Source organism: Delphinapterus leucas, chromosome 2 (assembly GCF_059928025.1).
Source record: "Delphinapterus leucas isolate spDelLeu-1000000601 "Yukka" chromosome 2, BTC_Dleu_Yukka2, whole genome shotgun sequence".
Classification (NCBI taxonomy): domain Eukaryota; kingdom Metazoa; phylum Chordata; class Mammalia; order Artiodactyla; family Monodontidae; genus Delphinapterus; species Delphinapterus leucas.
In genome coordinates, this window is record NC_143130.1 from 178,377,816 (window position 1) to 178,393,238 (window position 15,423).

Sequence of the window (15,423 nt, forward strand, 5' to 3'; positions counted from 1 at the left end):
GGCAGAGGCGGCTCTCTCCTCCGCTCCTCGGGGTCCCGGGACCTTTCAGGACAGGGCACGAGGCAGCCGAGGAGGCCGCTGCGAGCTCCCTTCAGCGGCGCCGACCGCAGCCCCGCTGCGACTTCCCCTTGCCGGCTCAGCCCGGCCGGGGCGGCGGAGTAGGCGGCACCACTAGGCAGCCCTCGGACCCCGGACAGCAACACCTGCGCCGCAGCGGGGTGGCTCGGAGGCCCCGCCCGCGGGAGGAGCCTGCGGACACCCTGCAGCGTGGAGTGCGCCAGGTGAGCACGCCTGCGCAGTCGGGCCGTAAACAAGCCCGCCCCTTCTCCTCGCTGGCCTCCGCGGGGCCGGCTCACGGGTGGGAGGGGCCAGGAGGAAGGGGCGGGGGGGAGGGCGAGAGCCCGGGACGGCGCCTGCGCGGTGGGCGTGATCCGGGCACTTAGGGCAGGATGAACGCTGCTTTCCAAGATGGCGACGGAGGGAGGAGGGAAGGAGATGAACGAGATTAAGACCCAATTCACCACCCGGGAAGGTCTGTACAAGCTGCTGCCGCACTCGGAGTACAGCCGGCCCAACCGGGTGCCCTTCAACTCGCAGGGATCCAACCCTGTCCGCGTCTCCTTCGTAAACCTCAACGACCAGTCTGGCAACGGCGACCGCCTCTGCTTCAATGTGGGCCGGGAGCTCTACTTCTATATCTACAAGGGGGTCCGCAAGGTACCGACCCGGGCGTCACCGGGGCTCGCCAGCGGCGTGAGCAGAGGCCAGGAGCAGGGCGGCGACAGCGGGGGCCAGGGTGACCGATGGGCTGGCCGTCGCTCTTACTTTTGAGTGGGCCGGTAACTCCACTGGAGTGCTCCTGAGGAAGGGGGATTCGGGAGTGAGGAGGGTGGTGGCGGTGGTGTTTCGGGGGGAGGGGGTGGAACGGGACCGCGGGGCGCGGGGCTGCGGCTGGGAGGCCCCAGAAAGGGCCGGCTGCCGCCCCTGAGGGTCCGTCAGGCTCTGACACGGCCCGGGAGCGGGCCTGCGAGTCCCCGGAAGAGGTGGGGTGGCCGTCTGGTCTGCTGAGACCGCCTCGCCTCCCAGGAGGGTGGAGAGTCTCGCTCTGGGTTAGAGACCAGGGGCGCGGGGCGGCTTGGGAAAATCTGTAAGGCGGAACCGGGTCTGGGCAGCAGAGGACTTGAGACTAGGTCAGAAAGGACCTGCTCGGCACGAAGGGCTACTCCACCTGCTGCCACACTGACACTTCCTAGGAGCCTCTCCTTCTGGTGTTAACACTTTGTTTCCAAAAACATCCGAGGGAGGACGGCTGTCACTGCCTCCTCGAAGGGAACCTTCTCCTGAGAGAATGTTAAAGAGGGTCCTTCTGTCCCTTATAGGTATGGGAAGGGTTGAGTACTACTACAGTTAAGAGGTCCAAACGATGTTTCCAGTGGACTGGGCTGGTTCATAGGGGTTGTGTGTGAGCGTGCCCAGATCAGTCTTGTCCAACAAGTCAGACTGTGTCACAAACAGGGAGGGATATGCCTTAAAAGCTGCTTCACAAGAACCATTATTCTGGGCGGGCGATTTAACAGGAATGCTGTCAAGCATGTAATCATCCTTTAAAAATATCTCTTTAAAAGAAGCAACTTATTAGAGCTGTTCTTTCATTGGCTACGTAACTTTGTTCTCATTGAGAACTGCTTACTTCTGAGATATGTGGTCTTTGAGTTGACTCTTGGAAGAGTGAGGGAATTAATGCCCTCCACAGTACCTGGGCGTGGGAGAAGGTGATAACAGATTAATTTATAAATAGTCAGTTAGTGTGAAAATAAATTGTGTATATTGAAGAGTGGACATTTTCCAGGATTTACTATATCCAGAAGCAGTAGGTTTTTGCTTGGTTACAGGAACTAGGGATGTGACGGTGGTATCTAAATGTAACAAGTTGTCTCATTTGTTCGAGGTGAGTCTTTTTGTTAGTGTTTATAAGTGTACTGCTGTGTTTGAGGTATCTTGACATAAATTACTGAAAGTAAATCTCTTGACTTCACTTTTTCGGAATTGGAAAAGTGTGAAGTAATTAGTAGTCTAGGAGCTGAAGTTTTAGTCCTATCCCCAACTTTGTCACTGACTTGTTCCGTGGCCTTGGAGGAGTTGCTTAACTTCTATCTGCAGCTCTTTAGAAAGAGAATATTGCGATGCACCTGTTGTGATTAATAGCATAATGACTGTAATGAACTTTAAAGCCCCGAAACACTCAGTAGATGTAAAATATAGTTAAAATAGTCATTAAGAGCATCTGTCAAACGGGAGCTGCTATCTTGACATTGATACAAGGACTGAAAGGATCAGCTTTTTCTCTGGTAACAAGTTTAAAATTTTAAGTTATTAAATGGATTTACATAAAAATTTAAAAGTGCATAAAAACTAAATATATTAACGATTACTAGTGTAGATGTTACCTTTTTAAACAAGTTTTCTTTTAAAGTATATTATTTCTGAAGCATTCTAGTGGCAAACCTTATCTGGATCTGGTAGCTCTGGTTTGCATCATAAAAACACGTCTCTTGCCTGGAAGGATCATAATAGTGTCCTCTTTTAGTGGGATACTATTGAATGAAGAATAAACTAGGAGAGCTTTTCAAAGCTACAGCAAAAAATTATTTTAAACAAGACAAATCTTAAACATGTAGATTTGCCTTCAGCTGCATAATTTACTTGAGCACATTAACTTTTTTGTAAAATTTCATGGTAGTATCTTGTAGATATATTTGCATTATATGGTGGACGTTTCAACTGTCTCCTAGCCACTGTAATTTTTTAAAAAATTCATTTTCCATGAATGAGTTTGCATTTATTTTTTGTTATTTTTGAATACAAGTGATTGTTTTTGTGACTTTTTTTCTGATTTTAAAACAGCAGATACTTTTCCTTAATCAAAAAGCCAAATTTTACTTTTTGGGGTTAGGAGTTATAAATCCGTTTTTGACATTTGGTCGTTTTGACTCTTTAAAATTTTTTTTTCTTTGGGGCATATAAAGTTTTACAACAATTAATCAGATTATTTAGAACATTCAGAAGGTTTAAATTGGATGAATACATTCAACTTAAATCTGCATGTGAAATGAGTGGAAACTAGGTCTTTTTATTCTTTTATTAAAGTATAGTTGATTTACAATATGATATTAGTTTCAGGTGTACAGCATGATGATTCAGTATTTTTACAGATTATACTCCATTAAATGTATAAGATAATGGCTATAATTCCCCATTTTATGCAATATATCCTTGTTGCTTATCTATCTTACACATAATAGTTTGTATCTCTTAATCCCAGATTTAGGAGGTAGTCTAGAATCTAAGCTAAGGAGTGTAATCTTCGTCCCTTTAAAACACTTACAGGTCAGTTTCTAGAGCTAGAAGGCACCTTCAGTTTATGGAGTCTCACCCTTCAGAGAAAGCCAAGGCTAGAGAGCGTGTGCAAACCTGTGATGCAGTTTCTTTCTCATGGTAAAGAATTCATGGTAAAGAAGCACAACTGAATCTAAAGAACTGTCTTAGAAGAGACTGATCTAGCTTTTTGGTTACACAGATAACCGTATACTCCAAGCACTTCAGAATTTACCCCAGTGTTTTACCCTATGTTATCTCATTGAATCTTGCAATCCTGTGAGGTAGATGAAAGCATCTTCTTTCCTTTTTCTTTTTTTTTTGAATTTTATTTTATTTATTTTTTTATACAGCAGGTTCTTATTAGTTATCCATTTTATACATATTAGTGTATATATGTCAATTCCAATCTCTCAATTCATCACGCATCTTCTTTTCAAAACTGAAGTTCGGAGTAGGGTTTCTTGTGTGAGGACATCCAGTTTTGTGAATTTGTTTTGCTGAGCTAAAAATAATATGAACATTGATTTAATATGGAGGTGAACTCAGCATTTCAGCAAAGATTTGAGTGACTACCAAGGGGATGTGGGGTAACCAAAGATGAGTGAGACACTGCCCCTCCTCCCAAAGAACTTTCAGCTACTAGCTTTCAGATCTCTTTATAGCATACTTTGCTTTCCTCTTTTTAAAAAAGAGATGGTTTTAGGATAAAGATGCCAAAGGTACTGGGCTTATTGTACCAACCCTTTCATTTTATGGAGATCTGTTTTTACGTAAATGCAAATGGCTACCATTCAGATCTAAGTTTAAACATCACTTCCTCAGCATGTCCTTCTTTGAATTCACAGGCTAGATCAGTTTTCCCTGTTACACGTTTTTATAGCATCCTGTACTTTGCCTTTCTAGCACTTTTCTCAATTTGTAATTCTCTGTCTCTTCTGTAAACAAAGCTCCCTTAGAATAGGATGTCTTTTCTGCTTTCTCTGTCTTCCTAGTGCCCAGCACAGCATCCAGCATAGAGTAGACCCCTACTGTTAATTTGTTGAGTGAATGACTGGATAAAGCATCTCTGTCCATCTATGTCTTACTTTAAAAAAAGATCTTTAGGAGCTAAAAATCTGTTCAATTTTGGGCCCAAAAGTAACAGGTATTTTTAGTAGCTCACATCTTTTAAAAGACATTTTTATTTAATTAAAAAAAATTTTTTTTTGGCTGTGCTGCATGGCTTGTGGGATCTTAGTTCCCCAACCAGGGATTGAACCCAGGCCCCTGGCAGTGAAAGCACCAAGTCCTAACCACTGGACTGCCAGGGAATTCACAAAAGACATTTAAAATTATTGGTAACAAATTTAGCTTCTTATAACTGGGAAATTATGTAGCAAGAGACAGTGAAGTAGTGGAAAGTAGGCAAATGATGCGGATTACTTTTGATCTACTTCTGTCAAACCATGTTACCTACCAGATCTATGTACTGTCAAACAACTTTTCAAATTTAAAAAAATTGTTTTATTGAAGTATAGTTGATTTATAATGCATTCGTTTCTGGTGTACAGCAAAGTAATTCAGTTATACATATATATATACATATCCTTTTCATATTCTTTCCCATTATGGTTTATTACAGGATACTGAATACAGTGCCTTGTGCTATACAGTAGGACCTTGTTGTTTATCTATTGTATATATAGTAGTTTGTATCTGCTAATCCCAAGCTCCTAATTTAACCCTCCATGACCCCACCTTTTTTTTAATTGAATCAAGGAACTTTTTAAAGCTATACTCAGAATTACTTAACATTCAAATCAAAGAGCCTTTACTTTTTTCCCCCCATCTTGACATTCTAGGCCACAAATATACTGTCCAGAGATTGAAGCAATTCCTACAATAGATGAAAGGTAGAATTGGATGGTGTCCAGGGCCTTTTCAGCCCTTAAGGTTGTATAATTCTGTGCTCAGTAATTTTTAAATGAAAATGCATCTTTGTACTGGGGAGATGTCTTCATGTCTTGGATTCTTTGCCTACTTCTCTGAATGGGAATTGGGAAGAGTGAGGTGTGTTGTGAAAGCAAGTTGAACACATAGTGACTCTAGGTCTTTGTGCTAGAAAAAGCTCGGGTACTCACCAGGCTGAGATGAAGCTGGGGCCAGAAGTCAGTCAAGAATAACAGCTAAAGGGCCTTCCCTGGCGGTCCAGTGGAAGCAGACTCCGCGCTTCCACTGCAGGGGGTGCGGGTTCAATCCCTGGTCCGGAAACTAAGATCCCACATGCCGCGAGATGCGGCCAAGAAGTAAAAAAAAAAAAAAAAAAAAAAAAAAAATAGCAGCTAGAATATTTTTAGAGCTGGAGTTATCCAGGAGGGTAATGGGTTGACTTGAGAGAGAATGAGCATTCCATATAGGAAATATTCTGTCTCTTTATCAATGACTGCAGGACTACCTGTTGGTGACTGAGGGATTCATGCTTTGTGTGGGAGGGTGAACTTAAATGCCTTTTAAAGGTTTTTACCCACAGACTAGTTTTAGATACTGGATTGCTCCAGAGAGGATCATGTTCTCACCCTTCTCCCCATTTGTTATTTTCACATCTCTCTGCTCTCCATTTATTATTTAGAAAAAGGCTTAGAAGTCTAGAATTTTTTATATCAAATTTACTTTAAGAAATTTTGTACTTAATTTAGTAGGGCATATGTGGAATTGGATGGGAATCTGTTTTGTTTTGGTTTTGTTTTTCCCCATTAAGGGCCACTTAATGACTTCTGAAGTATTGATATAAAGATTTAGTTATTTGACTATAGCATCTTCTATACTGAGGGAAAAGCATGTTAATTTATCCCTTAAAGCAGGCTTGAGAAACTTTCATATGATACCTTGGTTCTCTTGACCTTGAAGAGGAGGATGGTGATGAGATTTTGAGAGACTCCATGGATGGATGTAAGCAATGGTAAACTCCCAGAGTGTGTCAGGGAGATCCATGAGCTAGTCATGAATGTCATTTTTTCAGCAAATATTTGTGGGGCACACCTACCAGATATGAGGTACTAGATATGTTTTAGATGCTGGGTATAGACAAAGTCTTGCCCTCAAGAGACTTGTCACCTATATTTATTAACATTCAGTTAATCATCTAGTGCCTTTATTTGTTTATTGTGCTCTGGTAGAAAACTTGAGCAAGAATCAAAACATAGTGGACTTTGTCACTGAGTACTTTGGCTATATGCCTAAAGAACCTTATTTTAAAATTAATGTAGGGCTTCCCTGGTGGTGCAGTGGTTAAGAATCCGCCTCCCAATGCAGGGGACATGGGTTCAAGCCCTGGTCCGGGAAGATCCCACATGCTGCGGGGCAACTAAGCCCTTGCACCACAGCTACTGAGCCTGCCCTCTGGAGTCCGCGTGCCACAACTACTGAAGCCCGCGTGCCTAGAGCCGGTGCTCCGCAACGAGAGAAGCCCGTGCACCGCAATGAAGAGTAGCCCCCAGTCGCTGCAACTACAGAAAGCCCGTGCGCAGCAACGAAGACCCAGTGTGGCCAAAAATATATAAATAAAATAAATAAATTGAAAAAAAATTTTCTTAATAAAAGTAAATGTAAAGATTTTTGTAGTTTGATATTTGATGTCTTAGAGAACAGTTTTATTTGTATTTCAGCTAGGTTAGTTTGTGCAGAAATATCAAATGTCCTATTTGTTTATTTAGGAATAGATATCAAAAACAGAAATAAATTGGCAGACATTCTCAGTTTTAATTTTCAGGACATTTAAAATTCAGAATATCAATGACAAGTTATCCTCTGAACATTTGGCATCTATTTTTCATAATAGAGTGCAAGATGCGTCTTGCTTTGAAAAAAGTAATCCTCATTCATCAAGTGTTTATTGCTGAATTGTTACATACAAGTTACTACTGTCTGCTGTGGGTGATGTGAGGGTAAATTAAGACACTCCCTGTCTGTAAGGAGCTTGTATTTTTGTCTTGATAATTGTAAGGTAAAGTAGGTGTGTGCTCCGCACATGGCATAAGCAGTATAGGCATCAGGTGGAATTAAGGAGTAAAGGTGAAATGAAGAGGTATTTCTCTGCCTAGTGGAAGAATTTTGGGTTGGATTTCAACTAGATGATTTGTCCCAAAATGTTGTGTACAGATCACATTTTCATAAATTTCCAAATGGGTAGCCTTGTATTTTTCTTTTTTTTTAAAATAGATTTATTTATTTATTCAGTTAGTTAGTTTTGGCAGCGTTGGGTCTTCGTTGCTGCCCGTGGGCTTTCTCTAGTTGCAGCGAGCGGGGGTTGCTCTTCGTTGCGGTGCACGGGCTTCTCATTGCGGTGGCCTCTCTTGTTGCTGAGTAGGAGCTTTAGGCACACGGGCTTCAACAGTTGGAGCGTGGGCTCAGTAGTTGTGGCTCGTGGGCTCTAGAGCACAGGCTAAGTAGTTGTGGCACTCGGGCTTAGTTGCTCCGCAGCACGTGGGATCTTCCTGGACCAGGGCTCGAACCCGTGTCCCCTGCATTGGCAGGCGGATTCTTAACCACTGCACCACCAGGGAAGCCCAGCCTTGTATTTCTAATTTCAGAAATGTTTTATCTTCATTTCTGATTAAGCCTTACTTGGCAGTTACTCTTACCTTCCCCCACTTTCCATTTATTTATTTATTTATATTGGACTGTAGTTGATTTACAATGTTATGTTAGTTTCAGGTATACAGCTAAGTGAATCTGTTATACATATATCCACCTTTTTTAGATTCTTTTCCCATCTAGGCCATTACAGAGTATTGAGTAGAGTTCCCTGTGCTATACAGTACGTCCTTATTAGTTATCTTTTTTTAAAATTAATTAATTTATTTTTGGCTGTGTTGGGTCTTCATTGCTGCGCGCAGGCTTTCTCTAATTGCGGCGAGCCGGGGTTACCCTTCGTTGCAGTGCGCGGGCTGCTCATTGCGGTGGCTTCTCTTGTTGCGCAGCATGGGCTCTAGGTGCGCAGGCTTCAATGGTTGTGACTCGTGGGCTCGGTAGTTGTGGGTCACGGGCCCTAGAGCGCAGGCTCAGTAGTTGTGGCGCTTGGGCTTAGTTGCTCCGCAGCATGTGGGATCTTCCCGGACCAGGGCTCGAACCCATGTCCCCTGCATTGGCAGGCAGATTCTTAACCACTGTGCCACCAGGGAAGTCCTATTTTATGTATAGTAGTGTGTATATGTCAGTCCCAGTCTTCCAATTTATCCCTCCCTCCCACTCTTATAGCATTTTTCTCAACTTCACAGCTTCTCTTCCAATTGGTAATTTGTAAACTGAGTAATGTTTTGCATTGTCAATTCTATTTGGTAGTATGGAATTTTTAAAAGTAGGGTATATTATACTAAAAACAGGCCAAATCAGTCTGTGCTACATTTTATCTTGTTTTGTAGCAGTAGGAAAATGTACTTGAAACTATAGAATTTATGAGAAAGGAGCAAGAACCATTCACGAGGAAGGAATTTTTAAGGTTTTTGTATTTTAAAGTAAGAATAGGAATATTTTAATATATTTTCAAGGAACCAAATTGTAGGTTATCCCTGTGACCTTAAGCTGTTTTTCCTTTGGTTGGTTCACAGCCAGCTCACTGTTGGGCTGTGTGTGTTTTTTGTTTTCCTGCTACAGCAAAACTGGTACAGGTGCTCATTCTCTACTTACTTTGATCTTCCTTTCAGAGGCTCTGTCATGTCTTAATGATTCATTTAATAGATATTTGAGTGGTTTTATGTGAAAAGCAGTATACTAGACTATGGGAAATCAAAGAAGTATAAGACATCCCTGACCTTAAGAGGATATCTTCTAACCAAGGAGGCAAGATATCCACACACTCATTTATTCTACAAGATTCGAGTGCCTGCTCTATATTGTTGTTGAGACAGAATCTCAGCCATCAGGGAGTTCACAGTCCAGTAGAATAATAAATGGCTTGTCCATCCACCTAACATTTATTGGACCTATGGGCCTAAAGACAAATAAGACAGTCCCTGGCCTAAGGTGACTACAATCTAGTGGGAAGATGGATGAGTAAATAGTGGTGAGATGTACGGTGTCTGCTATTTTAGACAGTATTCACTTCTTAGGGCTTTTTTTTTTTTTTTTTTTTTTTTGCCACACCATGCGGCTTGTGGGATCTTAGTTCCCTGACCAGGGATTGAACCCGGGCCCTCCACAGTGAGAGCACCGAGTCCTAACCACTGGACTGCCGGGAATTCCCTAGGACTTCTTAATCTGATTAGAATTTAGGAGGTATGTCAACCTAGATGGAAAGAAATATTTTACATCCTTATTTTTAACTGATCTTCTAACTGAATTTTAACATGTTCTTCAATTATGAGTATAGGCAACAAATCACAGTAGTAACAGACCTGGGACTTTATCACCAGTGAAAATCACAGATGTTTGCATATCACATTATGGCTGTTGCAGACACCAGATATCGTTTGTACTCATCACTGCTTTGAAATTACAGTAGTTAGTGGATCTGCTGCTAGAGCCTTTCAATGTGAAATAAACTTCAAAAAATCCTAAATTTGTTTAATGTAGTACAACTGTATTTTAATATAATTGATCTCCTTTGTATTTAAAAACATTATTTTGAGAAGGAGTCCATGCACAGAAAGTTTCAGCACCCTGGTTCGATGTCTTGGCTTGCCTTCTTTAGTGTCATGTGTGTGATCGAATGCGAGGAGGGTAACTGTTTCTTCTGTCAGGTGAAACTTTTAGCTCCGTGGAGAGGTCTTTGTGGTGCTTGTGGTGGCGTAATATTTTACAAAGCAGTTGAATATGTAGAATTCTGAGTTGGTTGTGCCATGTGCTTCCTTTCGTTTTCCTCCTCCTCGTTCTTTGCCCTTGCTGTGCTAAATAGAGGGAGAAATACAAGAACTGCTCTACCAGATTGACCCTGTGTTCCTTTTGGTTCAGATGATTGATTACATTGTAATGTTTGTTTGTCTCAAACGCAGTGGGAACTTAGGTTTTAACAAGGTGACCTTTGAACTGAATTCTTATGGGTGGGTGCACTGAAGGGGGAGAGGATTCTGAACTAGGGAACTAGAAGCCCAAGGCGTAAGGATGTGGCATTTGATGGCTCCTCCTGAAAGTCGTGAGCCGCTCTATGAGGTTTGAAGCTCGTGCAAGTCTTGGGAGGATAAGATTATCTTCCTTGGGGCTTCCCTGGTGGCGCAGTGGTTGGGAGTCCGCCTGCCGATGCAGGGGACACGGGTTCGTGCCCTGGTCCGGGAGGATCCCACATGCCGCAGAGCGGCTGGGCCCGTGAGCCGTGGCCGCTGAGCCTGCGCGTCCGGAGCCTGTGCTCCGCAATGGGAGAGGCCACAACAGTGAGAGGCCTGCATACTGCAAAAAAAAAAAAAAGATTATCTTCGTTAGTGGTGATCGTTTAACTGTTGGCTATATCCTAGCTTCTAAAACTTTCAGTATGATTTTTTAAAAGATACTTTTTAATGTATTTTCTTTCTTTTGGTACTACTTCTGAGGTGATGTACTATGTTAGTGTATTATCCTCCTTCAGGATTCCTAGTGTATTATCCTCTTTCAGGACTCAGCCTATCAGACTGTGTCACTACCACCTGTCATTGGACCCTCATCACTTTCCTTCAGTTCTCCTGCCACCCACTGCTGTCTCCAGCACACTCCTGTCTTAAATGCTGTGGCTAATCACTTTAACTTCCTTTGCGCACACTCTCTGTTCTAGCCCTGACTGAATCAAATTTTACAGCAATCATGTTGTTATTCCCTCCATCTTAAGAAAGGAAGGGAGAACCCTTTTCTGGCCCCCACCCACTCCCTACAGGTCCTTTGTCTGGGGCAGCTACTGCCCCATTTCTCAGCAGTTGCTTAGAGCAAAGCTCCTCTAGTTGTCTGGACCCTTCGAAGTGTGGTCCACAGACAAGCACCATCAGCGTCGTCACCTGGGAGCTTGTTGGAAGTTCAGAACTGGGCCCCACTCCAGACTTACTGAATCCAAATCCACCTTCTAGGAGGGTCCCCAGCTGACTCATGTGCTCACTAAAGTTGGAGAGGCGGTGGTCTTTACAGCTTTCTCTCTTTTACTGCCTCTTCAGACTTAACCCAGTCAAATTATTGTACCTTCCTGCCCTCTATTGTAAGTGTCCAATTCATTTTTTTTTTGTTTAGTAAATTTACCAAGTCGTGCAACTGTTACTGTAATCCAGTTTTAGTATGTGAGAGATCTTTTTAGAGTTTAATTTTGTGTAAGTTCAGTTATGCTAGATGCATGAATTCTAGAGATCTGCTGTATGGCATAGTGCCTGTAGTTAGCACTACAGTATGTGTACATCACAATTTGTTAAGAGGGTAGATCTCTTTAAGTGTTCTTACTACAAAAAACAAAAACAAAAATGAAGGGACACAAGGGAACTTTGAGAGGTGTTAGGTATGTCTGTTACCTTGATTGTGGTTATGGTGTCATGGGTGCTTGCATATGTCCAGACTCATCACATCGTACACATTTAACATGTGCAGTTCTTTGTATATCATTATACCTTTATAAAGCTGTCAAAAATACATTTTTTGTGTGTTTTAATTATGTAAAACATTTATGTGGCTCTAACATCGGAACTGTAAAACAAGGTGATATTCAGAGACCTCAAGTTTCCATTTCTGTCCGACCCCTCACTCAGTTCCCTTCCTCTCCCTGTAGTCATTTTATTTGTTTCTGACTCATCCTTCTCTTATTATAAGAATAAGATGATATTTGAGCAGAGATTTGAAGGAATTGAAGGAGCATACTGTGTATGGTATTTTGCATCTTCTTTTCTTCTGCTTAATGGTATATACTGAAGATCTTTCCATATTAGTAAATAGAGGGCTTCTTCACTCTTTCTTATAATTGCTTTATACTCCATGCTGTGCATGTACCACAATTTATTTAACCAGATGACTCTCGACTTAATATTCTTTAAATTACGAATAATGCTGCAGTGAATAGCTTTGCGTGTATATTATTTTGCACAGCAGCAGGTATATCTGTAGTACGTATTTCCAGAGGAGATACTGCTGAGTCAAAGGGTAAATGTGTATATGTTTTCAATAGATATCATCAAACTGCCCTCCACAGGGAGGGGTTATACTAATTTGTGTTGCATCACAGCCACAGCCTCACCAACAGTGTGTCACCAGACTTTTGCATTTGATCTGATAGGTGAGAAATTAGTGTAAGTTTGGTTTTTTCCTTGTACCAAATGAGATTCCGCATCTTTCTATATATTAAGAGTGAAACGTACTTCTTTTTCTATGAACTGTTTCGTATCCCTTACCCATTTTTCTGTTGGGTTTTTGGACATCTTGGGTGGGTTTTTTTGTTTTTAAGGAGCCCTTTATACATTAGGGAGATGAGTCCTTTGTGATAATGAATTAACAGATTTTTTTTCTTCTCAATTTGTCCCCTGTCTTGTAACTTTGCTTAGGGGTGTGCATGTGTAGGTATGTTTGTGCTTGCTTGTTTTTGCTGTGAAGAAGTTTCATATTTTTATAGTTAAGTTTATAAATTTGTAAATTTCCTTTTATAATTTTTTCATAATTTTGAGCCACAGTTTTATTATTTAGGTGTTAACCAGTTGCCCTTCTCCAAGGTTTAAATAAGAGGGAAAAGATTTACATTTTAAAATTTAGCCTTAACAGACTTTTCTGGAAGCAAGAGATGAACATTAGAATGTGCCATACAGCAGCTGGTGGGCAGTGATTCACTAGTGGTTTGGGGATTTAGCACACCTTGAATATATTATAATGTTAGGTATGTTTTGGTTTGCAAGTAACAGGAAACCCAACTCAAACAAGTTTAAACTTTATAGGGGATGCGTTGACTTATGATATTGAAAATTCCGGAGGTAAGGTGAGCTTCAGATGTGGATTGATTGTGACACCAGCTCTGTTTTGCTGAGAGTCTCCGGGTTTTGCTTTCTACTGTGTATCAACCTGTCTTCGGTGGCAGAATAGTGGTGGGGTGCTAGGCTTCACATTTCTGTGCCACTGGACCACATTGAGAGCCAGTACCCAGGATGAGAATGAACAGTTCTTCTAATCACTTTCTCAGAAGAATAAAGAAGATTGTTTCATAGAAGCACCCAGCAAACCTCCTTTGACTCATTGCCCCAAACTGGATTACCAGCCCATTCTTGTGGCCAAGGAAATTTGCAGTGTTTGACCGGGAGTCTTGACTAACCCACACCTTTAGCATGGGGATTGGATTATCTGATATCCTGATTGCTCTGGAGCTCATGCTGGAGCTGCAGTGTGGGTAGATACCAGCCCGGAGAATAGATCTGTAGATCAGTACTGGGTGGGCAACCAAGAGATGCAAACTACACTGAACGTCTTACACTGCGTTAGGTATTGGGGATCCAGACATAGTAGACACAGCTCTTTCCTCAAGAGAAGAGCTCATGGTGAGATGAATCAGTAAAGCAAGGAAGGAATACAGCACACTGCAGCCTGCATACTGAGCACAGCTTGGGCTGAGTGGTCTTCTGCGTGGCTTAGAAACTTCTCTTTCCCTTGCTCTTGCTGTTGGACTATTATGAATGTCCTCCCACCTTTTCACAGTGTTGGAATTTTTTGTTTGAATCTTTGTCTCCTCCACAAAACGGTGAATCTTGAGGGCAGAAATCATCTTATTCATGTTATATCCATTGCAGTGCCTGTACATAGTAGGCATATTGTGTTTGATTTTAAATGAATGAATTGGTTGAACTTAGAGTCCCCTAAGGATTTACTGGAGTAAATTCAGTAATCTCTCAAAATCCCTGTCACAAGACAAACATGGTTAGTGTTTGTTACTAAAGCTCATAGAGCTAGGCTTGCCAGCCCCTTTTCATTGGTTGAGAGGCTCTTAGAAGTTAGTCACAGCCTCAAATCTTGTGCTGTTAAGAGTTCTTCTGGGCTAACCCAGGAGGCAGCTTCATCTGGTGTCTTGATTGCCTGGTGCTAGCTTTGTTCAGAAGCGACATCTTCCTTTTCCTGGTGTCCTGGAAAAAAGTGCTCAAACTCTCCCTTCCAGTCCCTTCTTACTTCCCACTTAATTCTAGGAATTGTACAACTCCTTACACTTTTCCCCCCTCTGGATTTTGGAATAGGTGTACATATAGCTGGCAAGACTGAGGGCGATATTAGCTCAGCTAATTAAAAATTGGTAGGTGTTATGCTCAGGACTTTACTTGGTGTGGCCACAGTTTGCAGTCCCAGAGAGCTCAGAGGGCGGGGTGCGTGCGGGCTGCACTGGAAAGGCTCCGCCAAGCCCTGACTACCACGCCGCACAGTGCGCAACAGTAGACTAGGAGTAGGTCCGCTTGCCACTGCTCCTGGCGTCCCTCTGGAGCCTCTGCCCTTAGACTCGTGCCACCTTTCTCTTTCTTCCTCACGGCCATGAGCCGACTTCCTAGCCACCTCTACTCATTGAACACCTTGGTACCTGCCTCACAGCCTTCCTTTCCACTCCAGTTCCTGCCACCGTCCTGGGTGGTTTCCTATCCACTGCATAACCCATCAAACACCTTGGCATCTCGATTTCTTGTCCTCCATGTCCACCCCAAGTGACCTCCTGTAGTCCACCTCTGGCGCTCTCTTCTCTGGTGACACTCTGGGTCTTGTCGTCAGCTGACATGGCTTCAGCTCCACAATTACTAATTCGGATGGAAACAGTTGTCCCCCCGCTCCAGTGTGTCCTTGGCTCCCACTGCTCTAATTTCTTCAGGATACAGGTCACTCAGCGTCACACTGCCAGATCCATTGGGCACCATGCAGCCCACAACTTCCTTGACCTCTCAGCAGCATTTGACACAGCTGATCATCTTCTCTTTATTGAAACCCTCCTTGTCGTGACGCTTTAACCTTGACTTCCTTTCTCCCTCTCTGGTCCACGTGCCTCTGGCCACTCTCTACTTCACCTCTGTCCGTTCCTTCTGCTCTACCTAGTCTGTAACTGGATTTCCCTATGGCTCAGTCCTATTCCCTTTTGTTTTCTTACTCCCATTATATGGAGTAGAGATACTCCTCTGTATCTGT

The 15,423-nt window shown here is 42.7% G+C and overlaps 1 protein-coding gene across 7 annotated transcripts in view; it reads left to right on the forward strand.

The window, feature by feature from the left end:
* Positions 1-405: 405 nt before the first annotated feature.
* WDR20 (WD repeat domain 20) overlaps positions 406-15,423 on the forward strand; it is a 63,746-nt gene continuing 48,728 nt past the window's right edge. For 2 of the 7 annotated variants that reach the window (XM_022576058.3, XM_022576047.3), the window contains exon 1: positions 407-717. In XM_022576058.3, coding sequence (XP_022431766.1) covers positions 469-717 — 249 coding nt within the window. In that variant the 5' untranslated portion in view covers positions 407-468. Of the gene's footprint in view, positions 718-15,423 lie in introns of all 7 variants that reach the window. The other 5 variants (XM_022576057.3, XM_022576056.3, XM_022576055.3 and 2 more) reach the window with 4 other exon arrangements.